A 23,653-nucleotide genomic window follows, 5' to 3' on the forward strand; every position below is an offset into this window, starting at 1 on the left:
TGTGCTAAAAAAGCCGGCACGCCTTTGTAAAAGACCCTCCATAGTAACACAGTAAATGTATTTATTTATTTTATTTGTACATTTTACGGCAGAGAAAGGCCAACAAAGGCCTATTGATTCTGCCCAGGAAGGCTGTTGGAGTTGGACCTGTTGCACAACTCAAGGTACGTTCTCCACGCTTGTGTTGTTGGGTTGAAATCTGACACACAGTGTAACTTACTTTCCACTTAATTTTTTAGAAGTGCAAAACTCATTGTTTAACTAAAGTACTGTATGCCTGGTTTACATCCTCCTGCTTTTTAGAGATGTACTGCAGATGCCCTAGCTCTTTTCTTTTAATTCCTCTTTGAAATTCCTTCCATCAAGAGGTTTTTAACTGTCAGTAGCTCTGATAGTATGCATATAGACCTTGTTTGAAAGTGGCTTTGAATGTATTGAGATAAAAAGCGAAATCTTCTTATTCAAGGTAGCATATTGCCTGGACCGGATGGTATACATCTCAGAGTACTGATAGAATTCAAAAAAATGAACTTGCAGAGCTAGTGTTAGTAACATGTAATTCACCTTTAAGCGCTTGCCATGTGGCCATTTTGTGAGGAGCCCTTACCCATTGAGGTGGCAGTAAGGAGGGGCATAATCGAACGGGGCCGGCCATCTATAAGGGCGGCCATCTGTAATGACGGCCCCGTAAAGCGGCGTACCCGACCGTATTATTGAAACAAGATGGCCGGCCATCTTTCGTTTTGATAACACGGTCGAGGCCGGCCTAATCTCTACATTTGAGCCGCCCTTAGAGATCACCGCCATTGGTTTTCGCCGATAATGGAAACTAATGGCGGCCATCTCAAACCCGGCCAAATCCAAGGCATTTGGTCATGGGAGGAGCCAGCATTTGTAGTGAACTGGTCCCCCTCACATGCCATGACACCAACCAGGCACCCTAGGGGGCACTGCGGTGGACATCACAAATTGATCCCAGCTGCATAGCTCCCTTACCTTGGGTGCTGAGCCCCCCAAAACCCACTCCCCACAACTGTACACCACTACCATAGCCCTTAGGGATGAAGGGGGGCACCTATATGTGGGTATAGTGGGTTGGGGGGGTTGGAGGGCTCACATTTACCATCACAAGTGTAACAGGTAGGGGGGGATGGGCCTGGGTCCGCCTGCCTGAAGTGCACTGCACCCACTAAAACTGCTCCAGGGACCTGCATGCTGCTGTGATGGAGCTGGGTATGACATTTGAGGCTGGGATAGAGGCTGGCAAAAAAATGTATTTAAATTTTTTTTTTGGGTGGGAAGGGGTTGGTGACCACAGGGGGAGTAAGGGGAGGTGATCCTCAATTCCCTCCAGTGGTCATCTGGTCAGTTTGGGCACCTTTTCGAGGCTTGGTCGTGAACAAAAAGGGACCAAGTAAAGCCGGCCAAATGCTCATCAGGGCCGGCCTTCTTTTTTCCATTATCGGCCGAGGCCGGCCATCTCTTAACCACGCCCCCGTCCCGCCTTCGCTACACTGCCGACATGCCCCCTTGAACTTTGGCCGGCCCTGCAACGGAAAGCAGTTGAAGCCGGCCAAAATCGGCTTTCGATTATACCGGTTTGGCCGGCTTTAGGAGAAGGCCGGCCATCTCCCGATGTGTGTCGGAAGATGGCCGCCCTTCTGCTTCAAAAATAGGCAGGAAGGGCTCCTGCACTAACCCATTGGTAACTGGGCAGCACGTGGCACTGCCTGATTACTGCCATGCACACACCGGTGCTATAAAAATAAATATATTTTTGTAGAGCTGGATATGACGACGCGCTGGAGGTGGGAACTACTGCCGGGCTTCTGCAGTAGCCCAGCGGTAGTTCCTTGTTAGCAACCGGTTAGCCCGCGTTGGGTTTACTGTCGCTTTGCAAAAGGGACCCATAGTTATCTAAGCACCGAGACTGGTTATTCCTGGCTTCACCCAGACTCTGCCCTGGTCTGCCTGGATTCTGAGCAGCACTATCTTGTTTTCAAGCCGCTAAAAATGTGAGTATGACCTGGTCAACACTACTGAACCAAGTAGGAACCTGTCTTGCTTGGTTAAGGTTCATGTTCTCTTTTTTCAGCCTGCTCACGGAGGGGAATCGCTTAACCCAGGGAATAAAACAGATAATAGAGAAAGTAATTATGCAAGACATATGTGTTGAGAGCTGTGTTTACATCTTATTTTCTGTTCAATTGATTCAACCACATGCAAATCAAGCCCCCCCCCCCCCCATGACCTTACAGCTGGAGTCACTGTGCCTGGAAGAGGAGGGTGGGACTTACAAACACAACCTGGCCATGATCAAGTGGAAAATCTGGCTGACTCAACTTTCCCTACTTTCACTACACACTTCAGCCTCCTTCGTTCCAACCCTACCTCAAGAAACATGACGACGGATCACAGCACTTTATCCAGAAACGCTTATATCTTCCATTTCAGGTTGATTACTGGAATTCCAGTGGACAAATGGCAACGGGAATCTTACCAACATCTGGTATGTATCATTTAAGGAGAGATTATCTTGCCTTATTAAAATATTGCTTAGTTTCTTCTGGGTAATGCAGGTGGAGAAATTTTCAGCACTGTTGAGCCATGATCTAAACAAGAGAAAGGTGGCGAGTCCACTGAGTAGAACGAACATTTGAAAATCCCACTTCTCCCACCACCTCTCACTGTTTGACTTTTAGAAAACTAATTAATCTTCCAGGGTTAAAAAGGAATACTGCAAGCTCTTTAGAGCGTTTACATATTATCAAACATTTATTATAAATGTCTCTACCAGATTCTGTTTTTTTTTTTAAACCTTCATTTTCATTATTTCATGCCAAATCCAGTTTTGAATAGACAAAACCCTAACTCAATATTTTATGCCTCTTCAAAACGTCAACAATGTCCAAAGTAAAAGTAAAACTTCTTTCTTCCTTCCACATTGATGATCCGGGGAATCTACGTAAATATTTCCAGAAGAAAAATATTTTCATTTGTCATTTTTTTTCATCTGCTGTTTGAGCTGAAATTTTGAGGTCTTAAAACAGAGCAAAAAAATTTTTTTTCTCTCTCTCTGTTCCTTCATATGTAAAAATAATGTTGAGAAATCTCTTTCTGACTTTTAGTTTGCCTCGTAATACTACCGTAGACTTTAATCCCAGGTCACGGGTGCTCTGAAATAGTTGTATGAACTGTAAATAACAAATGCCTACAGAAAAAAAGTGTGTAATTTAGAAAAAAAATTACCCCTTCAACACAAAGTAATTTCCATAATCGGGTCATTTTATTTCTCCTTTCAACCAGTCCACCATCTCTCAGGCAAATAAGAATGTGTGAATGCCTTTAGAAACATTATTATTTTCGTGAATGATATTTATTCTGTGATCCATCAAAAATAATTCTTGTTACACCTACAATATTATAGGAATTGTCTGTAAGCAAAGTAACAGCAGGGTGTGCTATAGAACGGCAGGAGTGAGGTGCATTGCTGGAGCTGTGGGGGGTTCACTACTGGAATAGCGGGGGGCTGCATCAAGGCAGGTATGAGATGCTTTGACAGGGTTGTGTGGGGGGGGGGGTCTCAGTACCGGAACAAAAGGAGGCTGCAGGGCAGGAGTGAGGTGCATTGCTGGAGCTGTGGGGGGTTCACTACTGGAATAGCAGGGGGCTGCATCAAGGCAGGTATGAGATGCTTTGACAGGGTTGTGGGGGGGGGGGGTCTCAGTACCGGAACAGCAGGAGGCTGCAGGGCAGGAGTGAGGTACATTGACAGAGCTTAGGGGGTCTCAGTACTGGAACAGCAGGGATCTGCAGGGCAGGAGAGTAAGGTGCATTGACAAAGCTGTGGGGGGGGGGGGGGATCTCTGTACTGGAATAGCAAGGTGCTGCAGGGCAGGAGTGAGGTGCATTGACAGAGCTGAGGGGGTCTCAGTTTTTGAACAGCAGGGATCTGCAGGGCAGGAGTGAGGTGCATTGACAGAGCTGAGGGGGTCTCAGTTTTTGAACAGCAGGGATCTGCAGGGCAGGAGTGAGGTGCATTGGTGGAGCTGTGGGGGGGTTCACTACTGGAATAGCAGGGGGCTGCATCAAGGCAGGTATGAGATGCTTTGACAGGGTTGTGTGGGGGGGGTCTCAGTACCGGAACAAAAGGAGGCTGCAGGGCAGGAGTGAGGTGCATTGCTGGAGCTGTGGGGGGTTCACTACTGGAATAGCAGGGGGCTGCATCAAGGCAGGTATGAGATGCTTTGACAGGGTTGTGTGGGGGGGGGTCTCAGTACCGGAACAAAAGGAGGCTGCAGGGCAGGAGAGTAAGGTGCATTGACAAAGCTGTGGGGGGGGGGGGGATCTCTGTACTGGAATAGCAAGGTGCTGCAGGGCAGGAGTGAGGTGCATTGACAGAGCTGAGGGGGTCTCAGTTTTTGAACAGCAGGGATCTGCAGGGCAGGAGTGAGGTGCATTGGTGGAGCTGTGGGGGGGGTTCACTACTGGAATAGCAGGGGGCTGCATCAAGGCAGGTATGAGATGCTTTGACAGGGTTGTGTGGGGGGGGTCTCAGTACCGGAACAAAAGGAGGCTGCAGGGCAGGAGTGAGGTGCATTGCTGGAGCTGTGGGGGGTTCACTACTGGAATAGCAGGGGGCTGCATCAAGGCAGGTATGAGATGCTTTGACAGGGTTGTGTGGGGGGGGTCTCAGTACCGGAACAAAAGGAGGCTGCAGGGCAGGAGAGTAAGGTGCATTGACAAAGCTGTGGGGGGGGGGGGGGGGAATCTCAGTACTGGAATAGCAAGGTGCTGCAGGGCAGGAGTGAGGTGCATTGACAGAGCTGAGGGGGTCTCAGTTTTTGAACAGCAGGGATCTGCAGGGCAGGAGTGAGGTGCATTGCTGGAGCTGTGGGGGGTTCACTACTGGAATAGCAGGGGGCTGCATCAAGGCAGGTATGAGATGCTTTGACAGGGTTGTGGGGGGGGGGGGGGGTCTGAGTACCAGAACAGCAGGAGGCTGCAGGGCAGGAGTGAGGTGCATTGACAGAGTTGTGGAGGGGGTCAGTACTGGAATAGGAGAGGCTGCAGCAGGGCTGATGTTGCCTGTGAGGAGTGATTTGCTTTGACAGAGCTGTAGAGGGGGTCTCAGTACTGGAGTAGCAGGGTGTGCTGTAGGTTAGGAATGAGGTGCATTGACAGAACTGTGGGGGGGGGGGGGCTCAGTACTTGAATAGCAAGAGAGGCTGTGGAGTGAATTCCATTGACAGAGCAGAGGAAAATCGGGATGGGGAATCTATAGGGTAAGACAGTTGCATTGGTAGAGTTGTGCAGGGTCTAGAGAACAGAAGAACAGGGAGTTCTACAGCGCAGGTTTGAGGTCTATTGTCAGAGCTATTTGTGTGATCTCATTAACTGAGTTTTGGGGGGGGGGGGAGCTTAGTACCGTAATAGCAGAGGTCCTGCAGTCGGGCAGGAGGACTTTTCAAAAACAGAGCTGGAGGGCTGTCCCATTAGCGGTGTTGCAGGACAGGAGTGAGGTGCATTGACAGAGCTGTGGTGGGGGTTGAGGACCAGAAGAGCAAAGAGTCCTGCATTGGAATTGGTAGAGGTATGTGTGAGGTCTCACAGACAGAGCTGTGCAGGTCTCATTGCTGGAATAGCAGGGATATTGTGGAGACACTGCTTGAAGTGTGAAGGCAGCAATGTAGGAATACCAGAGGATGCTGCAGGTGAGGCTTAAGTGCCCTGGTAGAGCAGTGTGGGGGGCCTTAGTGCTAAAATAGTGGGAGGTGATAGAAGGAAGGAATGAGGTGCCTCAGCAGAGCAATGGATTCAGTACTGAAGTTGTGGGGAGAGGTATCAGAAGAAATGTGTGCGGAGTCTTAGGTCAGGAATAGCAGAGGGGTTGCAGGACAGGAGTGAGGTGCCTTGACGGAGACATGGGGGCCTCAGTACTGGAATAGCAGAGGGGCTGCAGGGCAGGAATGTGGTGCATTCAAAGAAATGTGGGGGACCTTCAGTACTCGAATAGTAGAGAGTGCAACTGATCACAAGTGAGGTGCACTGGCGGAGTTGTGGGGGTTGCATCCTGAAACAGCAAACGTTGCTACTGGTCGGTATTAGAGCACACTGGAGTGATCTCTCCCCTGTGATAAGAATGGGTTTTGCTGGTCCAGTTTGTGATGGATAAGGCTTTGAAATACAGGAAATGCTACATGAGTGGATTGAGGTTTACTGGCTGAGTTTTATCAGATCCTTCCACAGGATTTTCCTCAGCTGTGGTTCCTAACCTCGGGGATGGTGCCCGCACTGTCAGTGTTCCCATCATGAGAGGCAGGTGGCCAGTGAACATTTCTAAGAGACCTGAAGAACTCCAGAGGGAGTAATCCTCAAAAGCCACCCTAAACATAGGCAACCTAGACACCTAGACCAGCTGAAAGGCTGGTGTACATGCCCCCCTTACTATAGGCATTTAGGCTCCTAACTGACTGTATAACCAGCATACATAAGTGCTTGGCACACCTCGAGCCACCCATGCCCCTCCCAGGTCCACACCCCTACCCATGCCCCTCCCAGGTTCACACCCTCACATATGCCCTTCCCAGGTCCATGCCCCCACCTATACCCCTCCCAAGTCCACGTCCCTCCCATGCCCCTCCCAGGTCCACACCCCTACCCATGCCCCCCCAGCTCCACAACCTCACCTATGCCCCTCCCAGGTCCACACCCTCACCTATGCCCCTCCCAGGTCAATGCCCACACCTATGCCCCTCCCAGGTCCACACCCTCACCTATGCCCCTCCCAGGTCCAAACCTCCATCTATTCCCCTCCTGTGTCATGCCCTCTAGCAGTTGCGCTTGCTGGATTTTGTGCAATTTTTAGAATCCAAACTAAGTAGCTTTGTAAACTTCCCAGGTTATAATTTTTTTAAAAGAAATTAATTAAATAACTACTGATTAGTCCCAATTAGCACTAATTATAGCTAATTGGTAGTTAATGCCAATTAGCAGCTAATTATTATATGAAGTTACACAGACAACTGACACTCTTCTACGACTTGCATGTACAACTTTACGCAATAAGCATAAAATTGTGCACGCAAGTTTATAGAATTAGACGGTAAATGGCGCTGAAAAACAGTGCTGACAAAAATCCGCGTAGAGCGCTATTCTATAAACAGCGCTCCAAGTTGTACATCATTTACAGAATAGTGCTTCGAGCCAATTTCCATGCCAAGCTTTGGGTGCAAGGATTTACACCAACTGAAACCTACTATAAATCTTGGTACATACGTTAGGCGTGAAACCCCGGTATTCGGTAACACTGCGCACATCTTTAGTGAACACCCCAACCGGCCCATGTTCTTCCCATGACCGCACCCCCTTTTGAGTGGTGCTCTGTTAGATTTGTGCGTGGATCTTTATAAAATACCGCTTATCAAGATGTGTGCACAAATTAAAAATATTGTCCTTTAATGCCATTAATTGATTGTTAGTATATAACAAAATCAGTTTCCCAGCAAGCATTCTCAAAGTACCGATTTTTCAACACCATCAGACTTGCAAGTATATTCATATTTACACAATAATATTTTTTGAAATAACGAGATTCTCAGGTATCGCAACGCAAGTGCATTCAGCAGTCAATTTGATGATATAGCACTGTACACTCCTCATTGGTCCCTCATTTTATCTTTAATCTTTTTATGTCAAAAATTCAAAAGCTACGTAGCTTAGAAAATGAATGGAGCCTCTGCCAACATGGCCAGGTTTCGCAGTCTTCTCCAGGGTAGAGCTCCATAATAGCGTCTGCGGTACTTTCTGAGGATATGGGAAAACTGTTACACCTTTAATTTGAGTTTGAAACTATAAATGGTGACACCATCAGCATGGATGAAGGAATTACATCAAGTAAGTAACCCAGTGGTGCCATCATGATATTGAATAACATGGGTGATTAAAGGAGAGCCTTGTACATCACGTGTACAAACATGAATTAGTGACAACATGAATGTCCTTTTCTTGCAGTCCCAGTCACCGCTCCTTCAGTGTTCCCACTCATCCCCTGCTGCAAGGATCTGGATGACACCAGAGATGTCACCATCGGCTGCCTGGTGACTGGCTACATGCCCGAGCCAGTCAACGTGACATGGAATTCTGGTACCATCAGCAGTGGGTACAAGACATTCCCAGCAGTGCTGGACACCACAAGCGGCGTCTACACCACCAGCAGCCAACTCACCATCCCAGGCTCAGACTGGAAAAGTAGCTCCTTCCAGTGCAACGTCTTCCATGAGAACAGTGGAGTGAAGCAAGACAAGACCATACAAGGTTGGAGCGTCTCTCTCTCTCTATATATATATATCTCCTCCACTTTGTCTCCACGATACCTTTCATTTCTCTCCTGCCTTTCTCTCACTCCATGTCTTCTCCTCATTGTCTCTCCTGCCTACCTAACTGCTACCACTCTCTTCCTCTGTCTCTTCCCTTCCATTCTTCTTTGTCTCTCACTGACTCTCTCTAAGAAGATTTTTAGTACTCAACGTTCCCTCTAAAGTGCACAGGAGCCCTCTTCACAAGTTCCTATTATCAGCGCTGGTGCATCAATATTGCAGTTTCAGCCACAAGGAGCAACAAGTTTCTCAGAACTCCCAGGAAACCTGAATTTCCTCTCGTGATTAAAACCGCCACATTGTTGAATCACTCTCGATCGTAGGAATGTGGGTGGAGGACTCCTGTGCACCTTCTATTGGTTGGCACACAAAACAAAATGTGCGAATGTAGGTAGGTAGGAATGTGCGGGAGCAGAGTTTAGGTGGATACAAATCCCATGATATTCAATGCTATTTAACTGGTCAAGAATGGCTGCTGACCGGTTAAATAGCATATCGGTGCCTAACCGCTAATTTTCAGAGGGAGATAACCAGTTATCTCTCGTTGAATATTGACAGTTAGTACCTAACGCATAACTGGTTATATCACATGATTTTCCAGTTAAGCACCAATATTCAGCGCCTAACCGGATAAGTTTAGCGGTCAAATAGTACTGTAGAAATAGCTCTCCTATCTTTGACCGCTAAAAAATTAACCAGCTAGAGCTGAATGTCAGCGTAACTGGTTAACTTCTTAGCAGTAAAAAAAAAACAGATATTCAATGTCAATCACACTATTTAGGAGCACATGCTGTTCGTGCTTCCTTTCCCCTCAGTCAGTTTGTTCTCTTCTTCTAGCCCTGGTAATCACTCACCTTGGTTACTGTAATTTCCTCTTTGCTGGACCTCCAACTTATCCAATCTATTGCCGTCAAACTACTTCATCGTGCCCATCGATTCAACCCTGTCACTCCCCTCCTCTTTACAGAATTTATGCGGGATGTAAAGAACAAATCATAAAGAAACTTCAGACTGCCCAAAACACGACAGTAAGGCTCATATTTGGAAAAACACGATTCGAAAGCGCCAAACCCCTCTGAGAAAAACTGCACTGGCTCCCTATCAAAGAACGTATTGCATTCAAAATCTGCACACTGGTTCACAAAATTATCTACAGCGAAGCCCCGGGGTATATGACGGACCTCATAGACCAGCCAAGTAGAAACACAACAAAATCAGCACGAACATACCTGAATCTCCATTACCCAAACTGCAAAGGACTCAAATACAAATCAACGTATGCATCCAGCTTCTCCTATATAAGCACACAACTATGGAACGCATTACCCAAAGCCGTAAAAACAACGTATGACCACCTAAACTTCCGGAAATTACTAAAAACTAATCTGTTCGAAATGGCATACCCTACCAACCCAACCTAAATACCTAAACCCTGCAACACAAGCCAAACCAAACAGCGTATGGACAAAACATAACTCCCCCTCCCTACGATCAACTATTGCGTCTTGTACACACGAACCTTATTATACCATTACTCACTTTGTAACCGTTAGACCGGAACTGGCGATCACCAATACGGTACTATGTAAGCCACATTGAGCCTGCAAATAGCTGGGGAAATGTGGGGTACAAATGCAACAAATAAATAAAATAAATAAACATTGGATCCCTGTCTCTTTCCACATCAAGATCAAGCTCTTAGTCCTTACATTTAATGGCCACTTTCTCTCAGCTCCAGCTTATATTAGCAAACCCCTCATCCCCCCTACTCTCCAGGTCACCCCCTCCACTCAGCTTCCGAGAATCTGCTGTCTCTTTCCTCTCCATCCTTGCTACGCCTTACCACCTACTACTACTACTACTATTTAGCATTTCTATAGCGTTACAAGGCATACGCAGCGCTGCACAAACATAGAAGAAAGACAGTCCCTGCTCAAAGAGCTTACAATCTAATAGACAAAAAATAAATAAAGTAAGCAAATCAAATCAATTAATGTGAACGGGAAGGAAGAGAGGAGGGTAGGTGGAGGCGAGTGGTTACAAGTGGTTACGAGTCAAAAGCAATGTTAAAGAGGTGGGCTCCCAAGAGACCGCCTTCAGTTACATCGGTTCAAAGCTATGGAACTCCCTTCCCTCGGCCCTTCCCTCCATACCTTTAAAGCCCTCCTCAAGAACCTTCATTTTTACTGAAGCTTTCAACCCCAATCCCAAACTCCAGTTTTACTCAGTCCTGACCTCACTTGTCTTTTTCAGTAGCTCCTGTTCTGCTTCTGCTCCCACTAGTCTAATTGGAATTGTATTGTATATATACCAAACGTCTCCATTGATGGCTCCGTTCGCAGTATATCGAGGAGTGCAAAATAAATAAATAAATAAATATCCGTGTTTAATGCCGGCAGAGGTGTCTAGAAGCTACCTGCCCTCTTAAACTAGGTCCCCCCTCACCCCACCTTATAAAATTACCTTCTCTAAATTTATTTAAAAATGAAGGCATATGTGACCCTATGTTCTAATCCCTGACTCTATCACTGGCTATATCTGTGTACCATGAATGCTATCTTTACAATATATGAAATGTTCTATGACTCCTTTCCCTACCTCCCCCCCCCCCCCCCCCCCCCCACCCACACAGTCTTTTGTGTCCTTTCCTTATGCTTCTTGCCCATCCTCTTATTTATTTATTTATTGCACTTGTATCCCACATTTTCCCACCTATTTGCAGGCTCAATGTGGCTTACAAAGACCTGTTATGGTATCGCCATTCCAGGGTAGAAGATACAATTATTATTACAAAGAGATCGAGGATGACATGAAAGATCTAGGCAAACTGTTATAGAATTTTGATTTTCAGAGTAAGGGTGGAGTGGTCAAGTGTATAATTAATCTATGGGTTCTCGTGATAGGCCTTGTTGAAGAGATGTTTTCAGAGACTTGCGGAAATTGGTTATGTCGTTGATTGTTTTCACATTAGTTGGTAATGCATTCCACATCTCCTTCTGGGATGAGAAAATGCACTTTTGCAAACCTCTGACTTCCATCTGTGCAAACAATGAATCCAAATTACTGTACTTAACCACAGTCTTCATTCTCCTTTCTAGGTGTCCCCAACACAGTCCCTGTGGTGAAGACCTTGCTTGAATCTCCCTGTGAGGACTCCCAAGCCAGAGGCTCTAGCAACACCACCATGGAACTGGTGTGCCAGATCACTCGATTCTTCCCAGAAACTGTCCAGGCCTACTGGCTGGTGAATGGAAAGGCAGCCTCATTCCCAGTCTCTTCCCTTGCACTGTGGAAGGACAAGGATTGCTACTTCGGTGCCAGCAGTCACATGACGATCCCCAAGGGGCAGTGGAACCAAGGGGCTGTTTACTCATGTATCGTCCAACACCCATCAACCAATTTCACAACCCAGGTCAACATCAGCAAGTGTTCAGGTAATGAAAATTTATGTGCGGCAGAAGGAGCCATTTTTAATAACAGGTTCTTATCACTTGTACTACCAATAATAATAATCATTTCTATAGCTCTACTAGATGTATATAGTACTGTACACATTATATGCAGGTACTTCCCTAGATGGCTCACAATCTAAGTTTTTGTACCTGGGGCAATGGAGGGTTAAGTGATTGCAGTGGGAATCGAACCCAGATTGCCAGGATCAACGCCCGCTGCAGTAACCACTAGGCTCTGTTAGTAAAACTATAATTATTTTTCTTTTAATGGTTTATATTTTTATTTTAAATAAATTGAAGTTAATTATGCAACAGGAAGTTGTTTTATGGGAGAATCTCCCCTCCTTCTGGCCAGGGAGCACCGTTACCTAAAAGAAGCAAACAGAACAGAACCTTCTATTACTGATACACAACAACTGAAGCACCAACTCAAGGTCTCACACCTCTGTCCACTTCCCTGCCAAAGCACTGACACAAACCCTCATCCCTTTCCACCCAAAGTCCACGAACTGAACCGCTCTTCCCATCCTCACCAAAATGCTGAAGCCTACTCCCACCAAATAATCCCTATCATTTCTTAAACTGAGTCGTTTTTACACCATTTGCTGTTTTGATAAGCTACCTCCAGGATAAGAGTTATTTGTTTTCCTGTGCCTTGCTTTTTAGAAAACTGTGATGAGGACCTGGGGGTGTATCTCTTGCCTCCATCCTTTGAGGACCTCTACCTGGAGCACACTGCCAAACTCACCTGCCTGGTCACTAACATAAGGAACACAGAGAACTTCGAGATCACTTGGACGAAAGCAACAGGGAGTAAGCTGGATCAACTGACCTCTGACCTCCAGCTCCAGGACAATGGAACCTACAGTACTTCCAATGTCGCCAGCATCTGTGCGGAGGACTGGGAGAGTGGTGACACATTCACCTGCACTGTGAAGTACCAGGAAAAACCCGCACCCGTTGCAAAATCCATCTCCAAGGACAAAGGTATTGGCCTGTTCACTCAGCGCCAACTTTTTTGGGTGCTGAATTTTGAGTTCCATTTATAGAATTTGCCCCATACTTTACAGAATTCTGTAAGTTACCTATGTAAGTGAGAGCCCTGTCCATGGACCATCCCTGTGTACACCCCCCCCCCCCCCATATTTACAGAATGGCTCTTAGGCAGCATACTGGCATACATGTGTGCAAATGTGCACATATTCACATATATGCTAGTATTTTAAACATGCAACCTTGGCCCATAAGTGCATAAGTATTGCCACACTGGGAAAGACCAAAGGTCCACCGAGCCCAGCATCATGTTTCAAACAGTGGCCAATCCAGGTAACAAATACCTGGCAAGATCCCAAAAAAGTACAAAACATTTTTTACTGCTTACCCCAGAAATAGTGGATTTTCCCCAAGTCCATTTAATAATGGTCTATGGACTTTTCCCTTAGGAAGCCGTCCAAACCTTTTTTAAACTCCGCTAAGCTAACCGCCTTTACCACATTCTCTGGCAATGAATTCCAGAGTTTAATTACATGTTGAGATGAAGAAAAAGTTTCTCCAATTCGTTTTAAATTTACTACATTGTAGCTTCATCGCATGCCCCCTAGTCCTAGTATTTTTGGAAAGCGTAAACAGACGCTTCACATCAACCCGTTCAACTCCACTCATTATTTTATAGACCTCTATCAAATCTCCCCTCAGCTGCCTTTTCTCCAAGCTGAAGAGCCCTCACAGGGAAGTCATCCCATCCCCTTTATCATTTTCGTCGCCTTTCTCTGCACCTTTTCTAATTCCATGGTTGATATAGTTCTGAACCTCCTCAATGGTCCCTGCCTAGCATGAGAAGGGCCAGGCACTCAATCAAGTCTCAGTTCAGGATGCAGGCCGGGGCCGGAGCTTTCTCAGGTGGGCAGGGGTTCTCACCCAGAATATTTTACCTTGTACTGTGAAATAAATGCACTCCAAACCAGCTAGTTGAATAAACCAAAAACTTTACTGCAAACAGAACGATAGTCCTTCTGTCCAGGAATGCCCAAAGAGCTACTTATTTATAATATTTACAGTCTTTCTTGGATTCCAAACAATAAACGTGACACTTCACATCTCCAATTTGTCCTGCTTTGCTCGATGCTGTACTCTGTACTGAATTCCATTTTGTTTCTTGACTATCCCTTCCAGACCTCTCAGTGTCCTTTTCTCTCCTAGTCAGGACCTCCACACACGTTATCTTCCCTTGTCACATGTCCTTTCATAGTTGAACCCTGCTCTTCACTCCAGCATTCAAATGTCTCTCAGAGTATGGCTCGCTGGCCACCTACCCTCCCCTCCTGGGGTGTCTTTTTCCACCAGGCTCCAATGTGTCTCTCAACCTCCTTCCCAGGGTGGAAAGACATGTCCTCTTTCCTTTAGCAGAAGTTAATTCCTCTTTCTGTCTCTTTCTTTTTTATAGATTTAGGCACTGCAACTTGGGTCTGGGATTCCCCCTCGGTACTATGGGTCTTGGTCAGAGATTGGGCAACCAAAGTCCTTGATAATCTCCTTCTCACTCCTTTTATCCCCTTTCACCCTGCCCCTCTTGGGCTGGGTTATCTAGATTCTCCACCTTGTCACCAAGACAGCTATTGGGTTCTCTTACTCTTTTTAATGGCTAGTGACCCACAGGAAATTCCCAAATCCTGAGGCCAGCAGAGAATTTCCTGGGTCTTACAAGCAGGTAAATGTTAGTGCCCAGGTTCTAGAAATACCTCTATGGGGCAATTTTATGAAGTATTTATTTTGTGCATATGGAAGCACACAGTTGCATAAAAGTCTTTTTATAAAATAATGGCACAACCTTGTCAACACGGTGTGTAGTCAGGGTGTGGTCAGCAGAGAACATGGGTGGAGTTTGCAAGTACATAAGTTGTAAATGTTGGCGCCAACATTCAAGGTGTGATTTGATACACATGTTATGACTCTTCCATTCATTTCTCTGATTAACTACTTGATTTCCATTCCTTATCCAGACATCATTCCTCGTCAGCCATCGGTCTACCTCTTCCCTCCCAGCACAGATGAACTTGCTCTCCAGGAACAGGCATCACTTATCTGTCTGGTGAAGAGTTTTAAGCCCAAGGATATCGTCATTAAATGGCTGCATGAGGGGACGGAGATGGCCAAAGAGAACTACATCACCACAGAGCCCATCCAATCGCAGGATAACAACTTCTTCCTGTACAGTCAGCTGGTCATTGACACTTCAGATTGGAACAAGGGCAAAAGCTACACATGCGTGGTCGGCCATGAAGCACTACCCATGTACCTCACACAGAAGAGCATCGACAAATCCACCGGTAAACCCAGCATGGTCAATGTGTCTCTTGTCATGTCTGAAATGGCCAATACCTGCTATTGAGGACTGAACTTCAGGGAGTGCAGGAACTACCCCCATATTCAGTCTTCAGATCCCCAAAACATTTCCTATACCTTGTGTTTTGTGAATGTAGGTAAGGAAAGGGGTTATGATGACTAAAATGTTTGTGTGTGTGTGTGTGTGTGTGTATATGTGATATATATATAGCCTTAAATAAACTTCATCTGTACGTTGAAATCATATGTATTTAGTGCAGGATCCATTCTCTCCTCATTAGCACTTGGCTTTGAAGCCGCACAGGCAGATACTTGCACAGGGCTTTCTATCACCAAAGAGAGGAGTAGGTTCTTTGAAAGAGGGGTGCAGCTCGCCATGGAACGAGCATAAGGAGGCAGATTAGTTTAATTTATTCGCTTGGACATTTTCCCCTGGATTCTATAAAGGTCACCCAAATTTAGGCGCTGATTCCAGATCCACGTACAAAATAGTTAATTAATGAGATTCAACGATTTAAGTATTGGAGTTAACAGACACTTAATTGGCGCTCATTATGATTTTCCAAGTGGATCTGTCTGCACATTATTCTATAACCAATGTTCACCTAAATTTGATCACGCACAACTCAAAAGGGGGTGTAGCCATGGGAGAGGCATAGGTAGGTCAGGGGCACTCACAAGATAGGGAGCAATGGACTTGGGAGGTATTTTACTTTTTTTTTTTAATTGTTACAAGTGCCCCCTAGGGTGCCCGGTTGGTGTCCTGGCATGTGAGGAGGACCAGTGCACTACGAATCCTGGCCCCTCCCACGACCAAATGCCTTGGATTTGTTCGTTTTTGAGCTGGGCGCCTTTGGTTTCCATTATCGCTGAAAACCGATAACGCCCAGCTCAAATCCACCCAAATGCGATGCATTTGCCCGGCACAAACCGTATTATCGAAACAAAAGATGGATGCCCATCTTTTTCAAAAATACGGTCTGGCCCGCCCCTTCGCGGACCCGTCCTCGGAGATAGGCGCCCATGGAGATGGGCGTTCGCGTTCGATTATGCCTCTCTATGTGTTCTTCTATAAGGTAGATCCTAAGTCTAAGTGCTATAGAGGTCCTTTACCAAGCTGCGGTATAAAAAGGCCCCTGCAGTAGCGGTGGGGCTGTTTTTACCACGCGTCAGTGGGTAAAACGACCCTAAAAAGACAAGGCCATGCGGTAAGATTATGTGGAAGGGAGTACATACCTCCTCCCGTTGAGGTGGCGGTAAGAGCTTCCGTGCTAACCCAGCGGTAACCGGGCAGCGATTTACCACCGGGTTAGCACCGTGCTAGAAATTATGGAATTATTTTCCACAGCGCTGGAAACGGTGCGCACTCGAGGCAGAACTCCGCGTTGCAGGTAGTTGCAGGTCGCCACGTGGCAGCACTTTAGTAAAAGGGCCCCATAATGCATAACTGCAGGGGGCCTATAGACCACGGGTGTATCTTTAAGGGACATGCATAGCTTATAGAATATTTACAAGCGTCACTTGGTGCGTGCAGGTATGCCATTGGCATGGCGTAAATGGTCACGCCTAAACTTAGGTCCAGCCGTGCTGACTTACACTAATCTTGGCACACGGATGTCATTTGACAACTTTAATCATATGGTTATTATTGAACGTTATACTTTATCCTGATCTCATATCCCTGATATGAATTATTCACTTATTTATTTCCAATTTACCTGATATTTTTTTAAGTCTTAGTATTTATATTGATTTAAGAACAGAATAATATATTAGAAAGCATTATAACATCATACAAATGCCAAAAAGCGTGAGGGAGGGAAAAGAGAGAAAAAGAAGCAATTTTAAAAAAAACACCCAGGAGGGAAAGGACTTCTCAACATGCATCTGTAAAGTACGTGACCACTGATATTTTATATACCTTAGTTGCAACAATACTCTGTACTTCTCATTCCGTTAATGGCGATCGCCATTGCGGCATAATGTAAGCCACATTGAGCCTGAAAAGAGGTGGGAAAATGTGGGATACAAATGCAGCAAATGAATAAATAAAATTGTAGAGCTGGCACCCCGCCCCCAGCATCAGCTCCCTTAAACGGAGGTATCAGTTTCTAGATTTGCTTCCGTACGGTTTCAACTCGAAGCCCAAGCACCAGAAAATATTTTCCTCTTGATTTCCTCGTGTGCAGGAAGGATCAGGACAGATTCCACTCATCGGTCTAAAGCACATGTTCTCAACCCAGCCCTTGAGACACACCCAGCCAGTCAGATGTTCAGGATACCCACAATCAGGGCTTTTTTTTTGAGGGGGTACTTGGGGGTACTGAGTACCGGTACCTTTTCCATTGTCTACTAAAATTGACCCATGGTCCCCAAGTTTTAATGAAAGAGCTCAGGCTCTACACACCAATTCTGCCTTGTCATAGATTCTGTGACTGGTTGAAGGGGTCCTGGCTATTGTGGGGTGGGTCCCTTAGTGATCACCCCACCCCCTGAAGGGTGGCCTGGCATTTGAGTACCCACACCTTTTTCGCTAGAAAATATGCACTGCCCACCATGAATATGCAGGAGATAGATTTGCATACAGCGTAGGCAGTTTACGCATATCTGCCTCATGCTTATTCATTGTGGATATCCTGAAAACCTGACAAGTTCCCCAGAACTGGGTTGAAGATCCCTGCTCTTGAGCAGTGTTAAAGTATTGAAGGCAGAAAACAGTTGTGGTCACCAGGAGTAAAAGCACGTCTTTAATGTTTGAAAATTTTTGTTGCCTTCTGACATGAAAGTTACAAGACCAAAGAATAGGGTTTCCAGTTCTGCAACCTGCCTCAAAATGTGATCCTAACATGACCAAGGGCAGGCTTTGCTCTGGATTTGAAGAACTTCCTTAATTGCTTTGGATCTCCTAGCTCTTCATGTGAAAATGAACAAAAAAAGTGAGGACAGGTTGTAGAGGAAATCAGGAAGTCTTTAACGATAGCTTGAAAACGACCCGACACGGGCGTGTTTCGGCATCAAAGCCTGCATCAGGGGTCAAACAAATCTCTTGTATTGGAGCTGGTGAATAAACCAAGAGAAATATGTGAAAATGCCATGATAGAACCCTACACATGAAGGGAGTCCTTCAATAAAAAAAAGACGCTAACATTAACACACCAGTTACATACATAAATATTCAGAATATGCACATATGTAACAGATGTGTGCCAATGCACTAGTGTATAACATGTATTTTACAAATGGCTGGGCACATGCGTGGACTCTGGGTGGAGTATGGGGAGGTGCCACAGTTCCTAAAAGAAAAGTCCATAATCCATTATTAAGATGGAATTGGGATAATCCACTGCATACTCTAGGATAAGAAACATAAACTCAGTTTTACTGTTCTGGAATCTTGACCTGGACTGGCCACTGTTGGAAACAGGATACTGGGCTTGATGGACCTTCAATCTGTCCGAGTATGGCAAACGCTTATCTTCTTATGTTCCTACATATGTATGTTACACACATACCACTGATAATTAGCACACTCTCTTATGACAGCTTTATGCCTAACCACATACACACATATAGATCTGGTTACACTAGTCCTATATAATAATTCTCACCTCCAACGTTCTGACGCTGCCTGGGACCGTGGCTCACTCGGATGTGGTCTGCTACCTGCGGTAGATAACACTGACGTCATACATCCCTTCGAGTCTGCTGCTTTCCCTTCTCTTTGCTCTGAGCTCTGACTCTGGTCCTGCCTTTGCGTAAACAGGAAATGAGGGCAGGACCAGAGCTCAGAGCGAAGAGAAGGAAAGGCAGTAAACTCGCTGATCCTGCTCGCTCTTCAATGCTGCCGACGGGACCCCGGTAAGAGAGGGGGAGAGGGGGGTTGGTGATTTTAGGGGGGGGGGGGACTGGCACTCGGAGGGAGGACAGAGCGAAGGAGAATGACAGAGGGAGGGAGGGAGGGGGGGACTACAACTCGGAGGGAGAACAGGGTGAAGGAAAGTGACAGAGAGAGGGAGGAAGCCATGGAAATCGGAGGGAAGGAAAGGGGGCCGTGGGACTTGGAGGGGACAGAGGGAGAGAGCGAGGGAGGGGAGGAGGAAAACCTTGCTAGCGCCCATTTCCTTTCGTACCGAAACGGGCCTTTTTTACTAGTATTATATAAAGAAAAGTAGGCACCTATTGCCCTTTATAGAATATGTGCCTATCATGTTCATTTTTGGAGGCCGTATCTTGCTGAGGGATGTAAAAAGACTTAAAGCGGTGCAAAGAAAAGCTACAAAAAATGGTATGGGATTTGCATTACGAGTTGTACGAGGAGAGACTTGCTGACCTGAACATGTATGCCCTGGAGGAAAGGAGAAACTGGGGCGATATGATACAGATGTTAAAATATTTGAAAAGAATTAATCTACAAACAAACCTTTTCCAGAGAAGGGAAGGCGGTAGAACTAGAGGACATGAATTGAGGTTGAAGGGTGGGGGGCTGACTCAGAAGTATTTTTTCACAGAGAGGGTGGTAGATACTTGGAATGCCCTCCCGCAGGAGGTGGTGTAGATGAAAACAGTAACGGAATTCAAAAATGCGTGGGATAAACACAAAGGAATCCTGTTTAGAAGGACTGGATCCGCAGAAGCTTAGCAGAGATTGGGTAGCAACACTGGTAATTGGGAAGCAAAGCTAATGCTGGGCGCACTTCTATGGTCTGTGCCCTGAAAATGGCAAGGACAAATCAAGGACAGATATACAGATAAAATATCACATACCATGTGTAATGAGTTTATCTTGTTGGGCAGACTGGATGGACCAGTCTGCCATCATCTACTATGTTACTCACAAGCCCTCTGAGTATCCATATATAAGCACATTGTTATAGAATTACCCCTAAAGGGGAAGCGGTGATCTCTATCCCCATGACAATGCCATCTGCATTCTACCTAATTGGCAAGTTGGCATCATTGCTATCTTTATAGAAATGTGCATTAGAGTTCAAACAGGGGTTACAAGATGGCGCCATCGCTCCACGGACCAGGGGCTGAGGAATAGAAAACTTCTAGTCTCATCTAAAGATCAAGTTAGTTCAATTTCTTTTGAAGCTGTCTACAAAATATTAATGCTATTGATGTATTGAGGGGGTACCATAACATCTCGTTAGAGCATGCCCTAGAACAAAGTTTTCAGGATATCCAAAAGGAATATCTGTCTCAAGCAAATTCAATATGGAAATCTCAAAAACCCAACTGGCTTGGTGTGTCCTTTGACTGTCAAGATCAGACAAGCTAGGAAGAACCATCTCTGATGATCTGAAGGCTGCAAGGTCTAATAAAGCGGCAGTGAAATCTGCAAAAATGGTGGGGAGCCTTTAACCGGAACCTTGTTCTGGAGACTTAATGAATTCAAACTGTAGAGAAAAGCGAGAAAGGGTGGACGTTGCAGAAACATTGGAATATCTGTCCACGTCCACAAACAATGAGAAGTAAACATTTGACCAAGAAGAAGAAACTTATAGACACAAATGTTTGGAAAAAGGGAATCTTGGAAGAAATGCAAGGAAATGTTTCTTTATAGAGCGGGGTTGTCGATATCCTTAATGAATGAACACGGCAGCAATAAAACACAGTGACAGAATTCAAGTATAACTGCATAGAAAGGATGAAGGCCTCCATTTAGGCATAGCTATCAGGCAATTGCCTAAGGCAGTGCTTTGCAATCAGTCTTCGGAACACACCCAGCCAATCAGGTTTCCAGGAAATTCACGATGAAAATGCATGAGACAGATCACCATGCACTGCCTACCAGGAATACATATCTATCTCATGCATATTGATTGTGGATATCCTGAAAATTTGACTGGCTGGGTGTGCCCCAAGGACTGGGTTAAGGAGCACTGGCTTAGGGCACCAACTGTCAGCAGGCCAAAGAGGAGACTGCTCCTACTTCTTTAGAACCATCAGCCTTCAAAGATCCACAACCATGGCACTCTATCCAACAATGCCATGCCTGCTTTCCAGTCTGCAAGTGACCCCCCCCCCTCCCCTTAGCTCTCCAAGCTACGGGGGAGAATCCATGTCCTCACCCTGCAGTCCCGCCTATTGGAGCTGAACTCTTAAATCTGGCCCTTGGTGAGGGAGAGAGATAACAAGAGATTAAGTAGATTGTAATGACACAATAAGCAGGGCCTGCTGGGCAGACTCAGTGTCCCAATGGGTTCTTGTCATTTACCAACTATGAACCATCTATTTAGCTTAGAGGGGTTTAAAAAAGGTTTGGATGGCTTCCTAAAGGAAAAGTCCATAGACCATTATTAAAATGGGGGAAATCCACTGCTTATTTCTATAATAATCAACATAAAATGTATTGTACTGTTTTGGCCAGGTACTTGTGACCTGGATTGGCCACTGTTGGAAACAGGATGCTGGGCTTGATGGACCTTCGGTCTGCCCCAGTATGGCAACTCTTATGTACTTATGCAACCAAACACGGAAAAAGGGAAATAGGGAAGACATACCCTGGAGTGTCTGAATGCTGCTATAGCTGGAATCATTTCTGGTGCTTTTCTTGATTTCTTTAAAACAATCCTACACATATCACCCTCAGCCCAAAGTAAATTCATTAACCAGCCCCATTCCAGATTTCAACCGGAAGCTTTCGTGGTGCTGACATGACTCAACAATATTGCCCAAGAGAGTGTGATATCTCCCAACCAGTAACCAGGAAGGGAAGGGTTTCACCTCGGGTCCTACCTACCCAGAAATTCGCTCTCTCAGGAGATGCCTGTTCTGCAGGGCAAATGCATTAGACAAGAGAAAGTAAAAGAGTTTTAAGGTGAGATTTGGCTTAGAAAAAAAACCCAAAACAAGGACTCACAAGAAAATCATTTTTACTAGGCTCAGAAACTCCACTTGTCTATCCAGAAAACTCTTACAAAACGTTCCATCTAGTTTACAAAGTTGTGTCGTAGTAGAAGCAACTGAGATGTACTGGAATAACCAATCATTAACGTTTTCAAGAATATTCTTTATCAAACCTACCAATCAAAAAAGAAAACAGCATACAAGTCTCAAAACCAGAAATAAAGAGACTAACAGATAGATACCACTTACATGTGACTCGTTAAGATATCAAGCATGGTGGGTTTTTTTTTTTTACAAAACCCCTGAAAAATATACATAAATGAACTTCCCCCCTTACAAGGAACTGCAGTGGGAATTGAACCCAGTTCCTCAGGATCAAGGGCTGCTGCACTGGCCTCTAGGCTACTTGTCCCCTCTGCAATAGCTCCAGGTTGTATTTGACTCCCTCTCCCACAGTCCATCCCCTTCTAATCATTGCTAATTCTAGAAACTCTTCCCTACACACCGAAAAAGGTTTCCTTTCTTTTTTTTCTTTTATTTATTTAACACATTCCTATCCTGCATTATTTATACAGTCTAAATGAGTACCAATTAAACACACATAATTTTAATCCAAATAAAAGCATAAATCAAAAAGAAATACTAAAACAGTACAACAACTACAAAGTCAAAATCATATTTTTATGTAGTATTATGTACAATCATCAGCCTGAACGCTTTCTGGTTCTACCAGATCAATTGAATAGTCACTTAGGGGGGTCTTTCAGAAAGGCACGCTACCATTTTTAGTGCGTGCTAAATGCTAGAGACGCCCATAGGAATATATGGGCATCTCTAATGTTTAGCGCACGCTTATTTTTAGCGCTCGCTAATAATGCTAGCGCGCCTTTGTAAAAGGACCCCCTAGTTCTCTATAAAGCTGGATGCCAGAAAACCAGATATAGGAATACAAGAGAAAAACATTAGAACGGCATTGACTATAGAGATGTCGGTCCCAAGCAATTACTCAGTGAATCATGCGGGGAGACAGAAGATCCTCAAGAAATGCAGTCCAAAAACTAAGAAAATGTGTCAGAAAGATTCAGAAATATTTCCCATCATTTTGGGTGGCATAGGCTTGATCAAAAAGAACTTCCAAGTGCTATGAACTCCAGAAAAAAGCTCTCGTTGACACAATGCAAGTGTAATGGCGAACATTAGCAGTAAATTTGATAGACTAAGATCAAACTCCACACACACTGGTTTATGAGTAAGGTTCATTCTTGTCATGGTATGTACAGGAATAACCCATGCCCCCCCCCCCCCCTCTTTGATACGTAGTGTTATTATTCCCATACTTTGATGTTGGAAAATGTCTTCACAAACTCTATGGATGGTTGGAAAGACATTGCGGTTCTAACTTGAATAAAAAAGACTGATAGAACCATCACATTCACATTTAAGACGACCGCATTTGGAATATGGTATCCAATTTCTTTTTCATTCTTCATGTAAAGACATTGATGAAATCAACAAAGATTCACGAAGGGACTAAAAAGTGTTTATACTAGAAGAATAGAAATTAAAATGGGAGATCTGTTTAAATTCAATCTAGTGAGAAGAAATCCAGCAGAACAGTAGGGTAGGGAA

General features: G+C 45.1%; 1 long non-coding RNA gene and 3 gene segments (V, D, J or C); 3 read left to right on the plus strand and 1 right to left on the minus strand.

Moving 5' to 3' along the window:
* LOC115457536 overlaps positions 1 to 15,418 on the plus strand; it is a 357,793-nt gene extending 342,375 nt beyond the window's left edge. Inside the window, 4 exon segments of the C gene segment in view lie at positions 8,014 to 8,316; positions 11,477 to 11,812; positions 12,497 to 12,817; positions 14,830 to 15,418. Coding sequence covers positions 8,014 to 8,316; positions 11,477 to 11,812; positions 12,497 to 12,817; positions 14,830 to 15,218 — 1,349 coding nt within the window.
* LOC115457538 overlaps positions 1 to 23,653 on the plus strand; it is a 440,220-nt gene that overhangs the window by 354,150 nt on the left and 62,417 nt on the right.
* Positions 1 to 23,653, plus strand: part of LOC115457537 — a 367,844-nt gene that overhangs the window by 318,618 nt on the left and 25,573 nt on the right.
* LOC115457546 overlaps positions 1 to 23,653 on the minus strand; it is a 157,886-nt gene that overhangs the window by 63,500 nt on the left and 70,733 nt on the right. The window lies entirely within an intron of this gene.

The sequence above is a fragment of the Microcaecilia unicolor genome, chromosome 14 (genome assembly GCF_901765095.1).
Source record: "Microcaecilia unicolor chromosome 14, aMicUni1.1, whole genome shotgun sequence".
NCBI classification, from domain to species: Eukaryota; Metazoa; Chordata; class Amphibia; order Gymnophiona; family Siphonopidae; genus Microcaecilia; species Microcaecilia unicolor.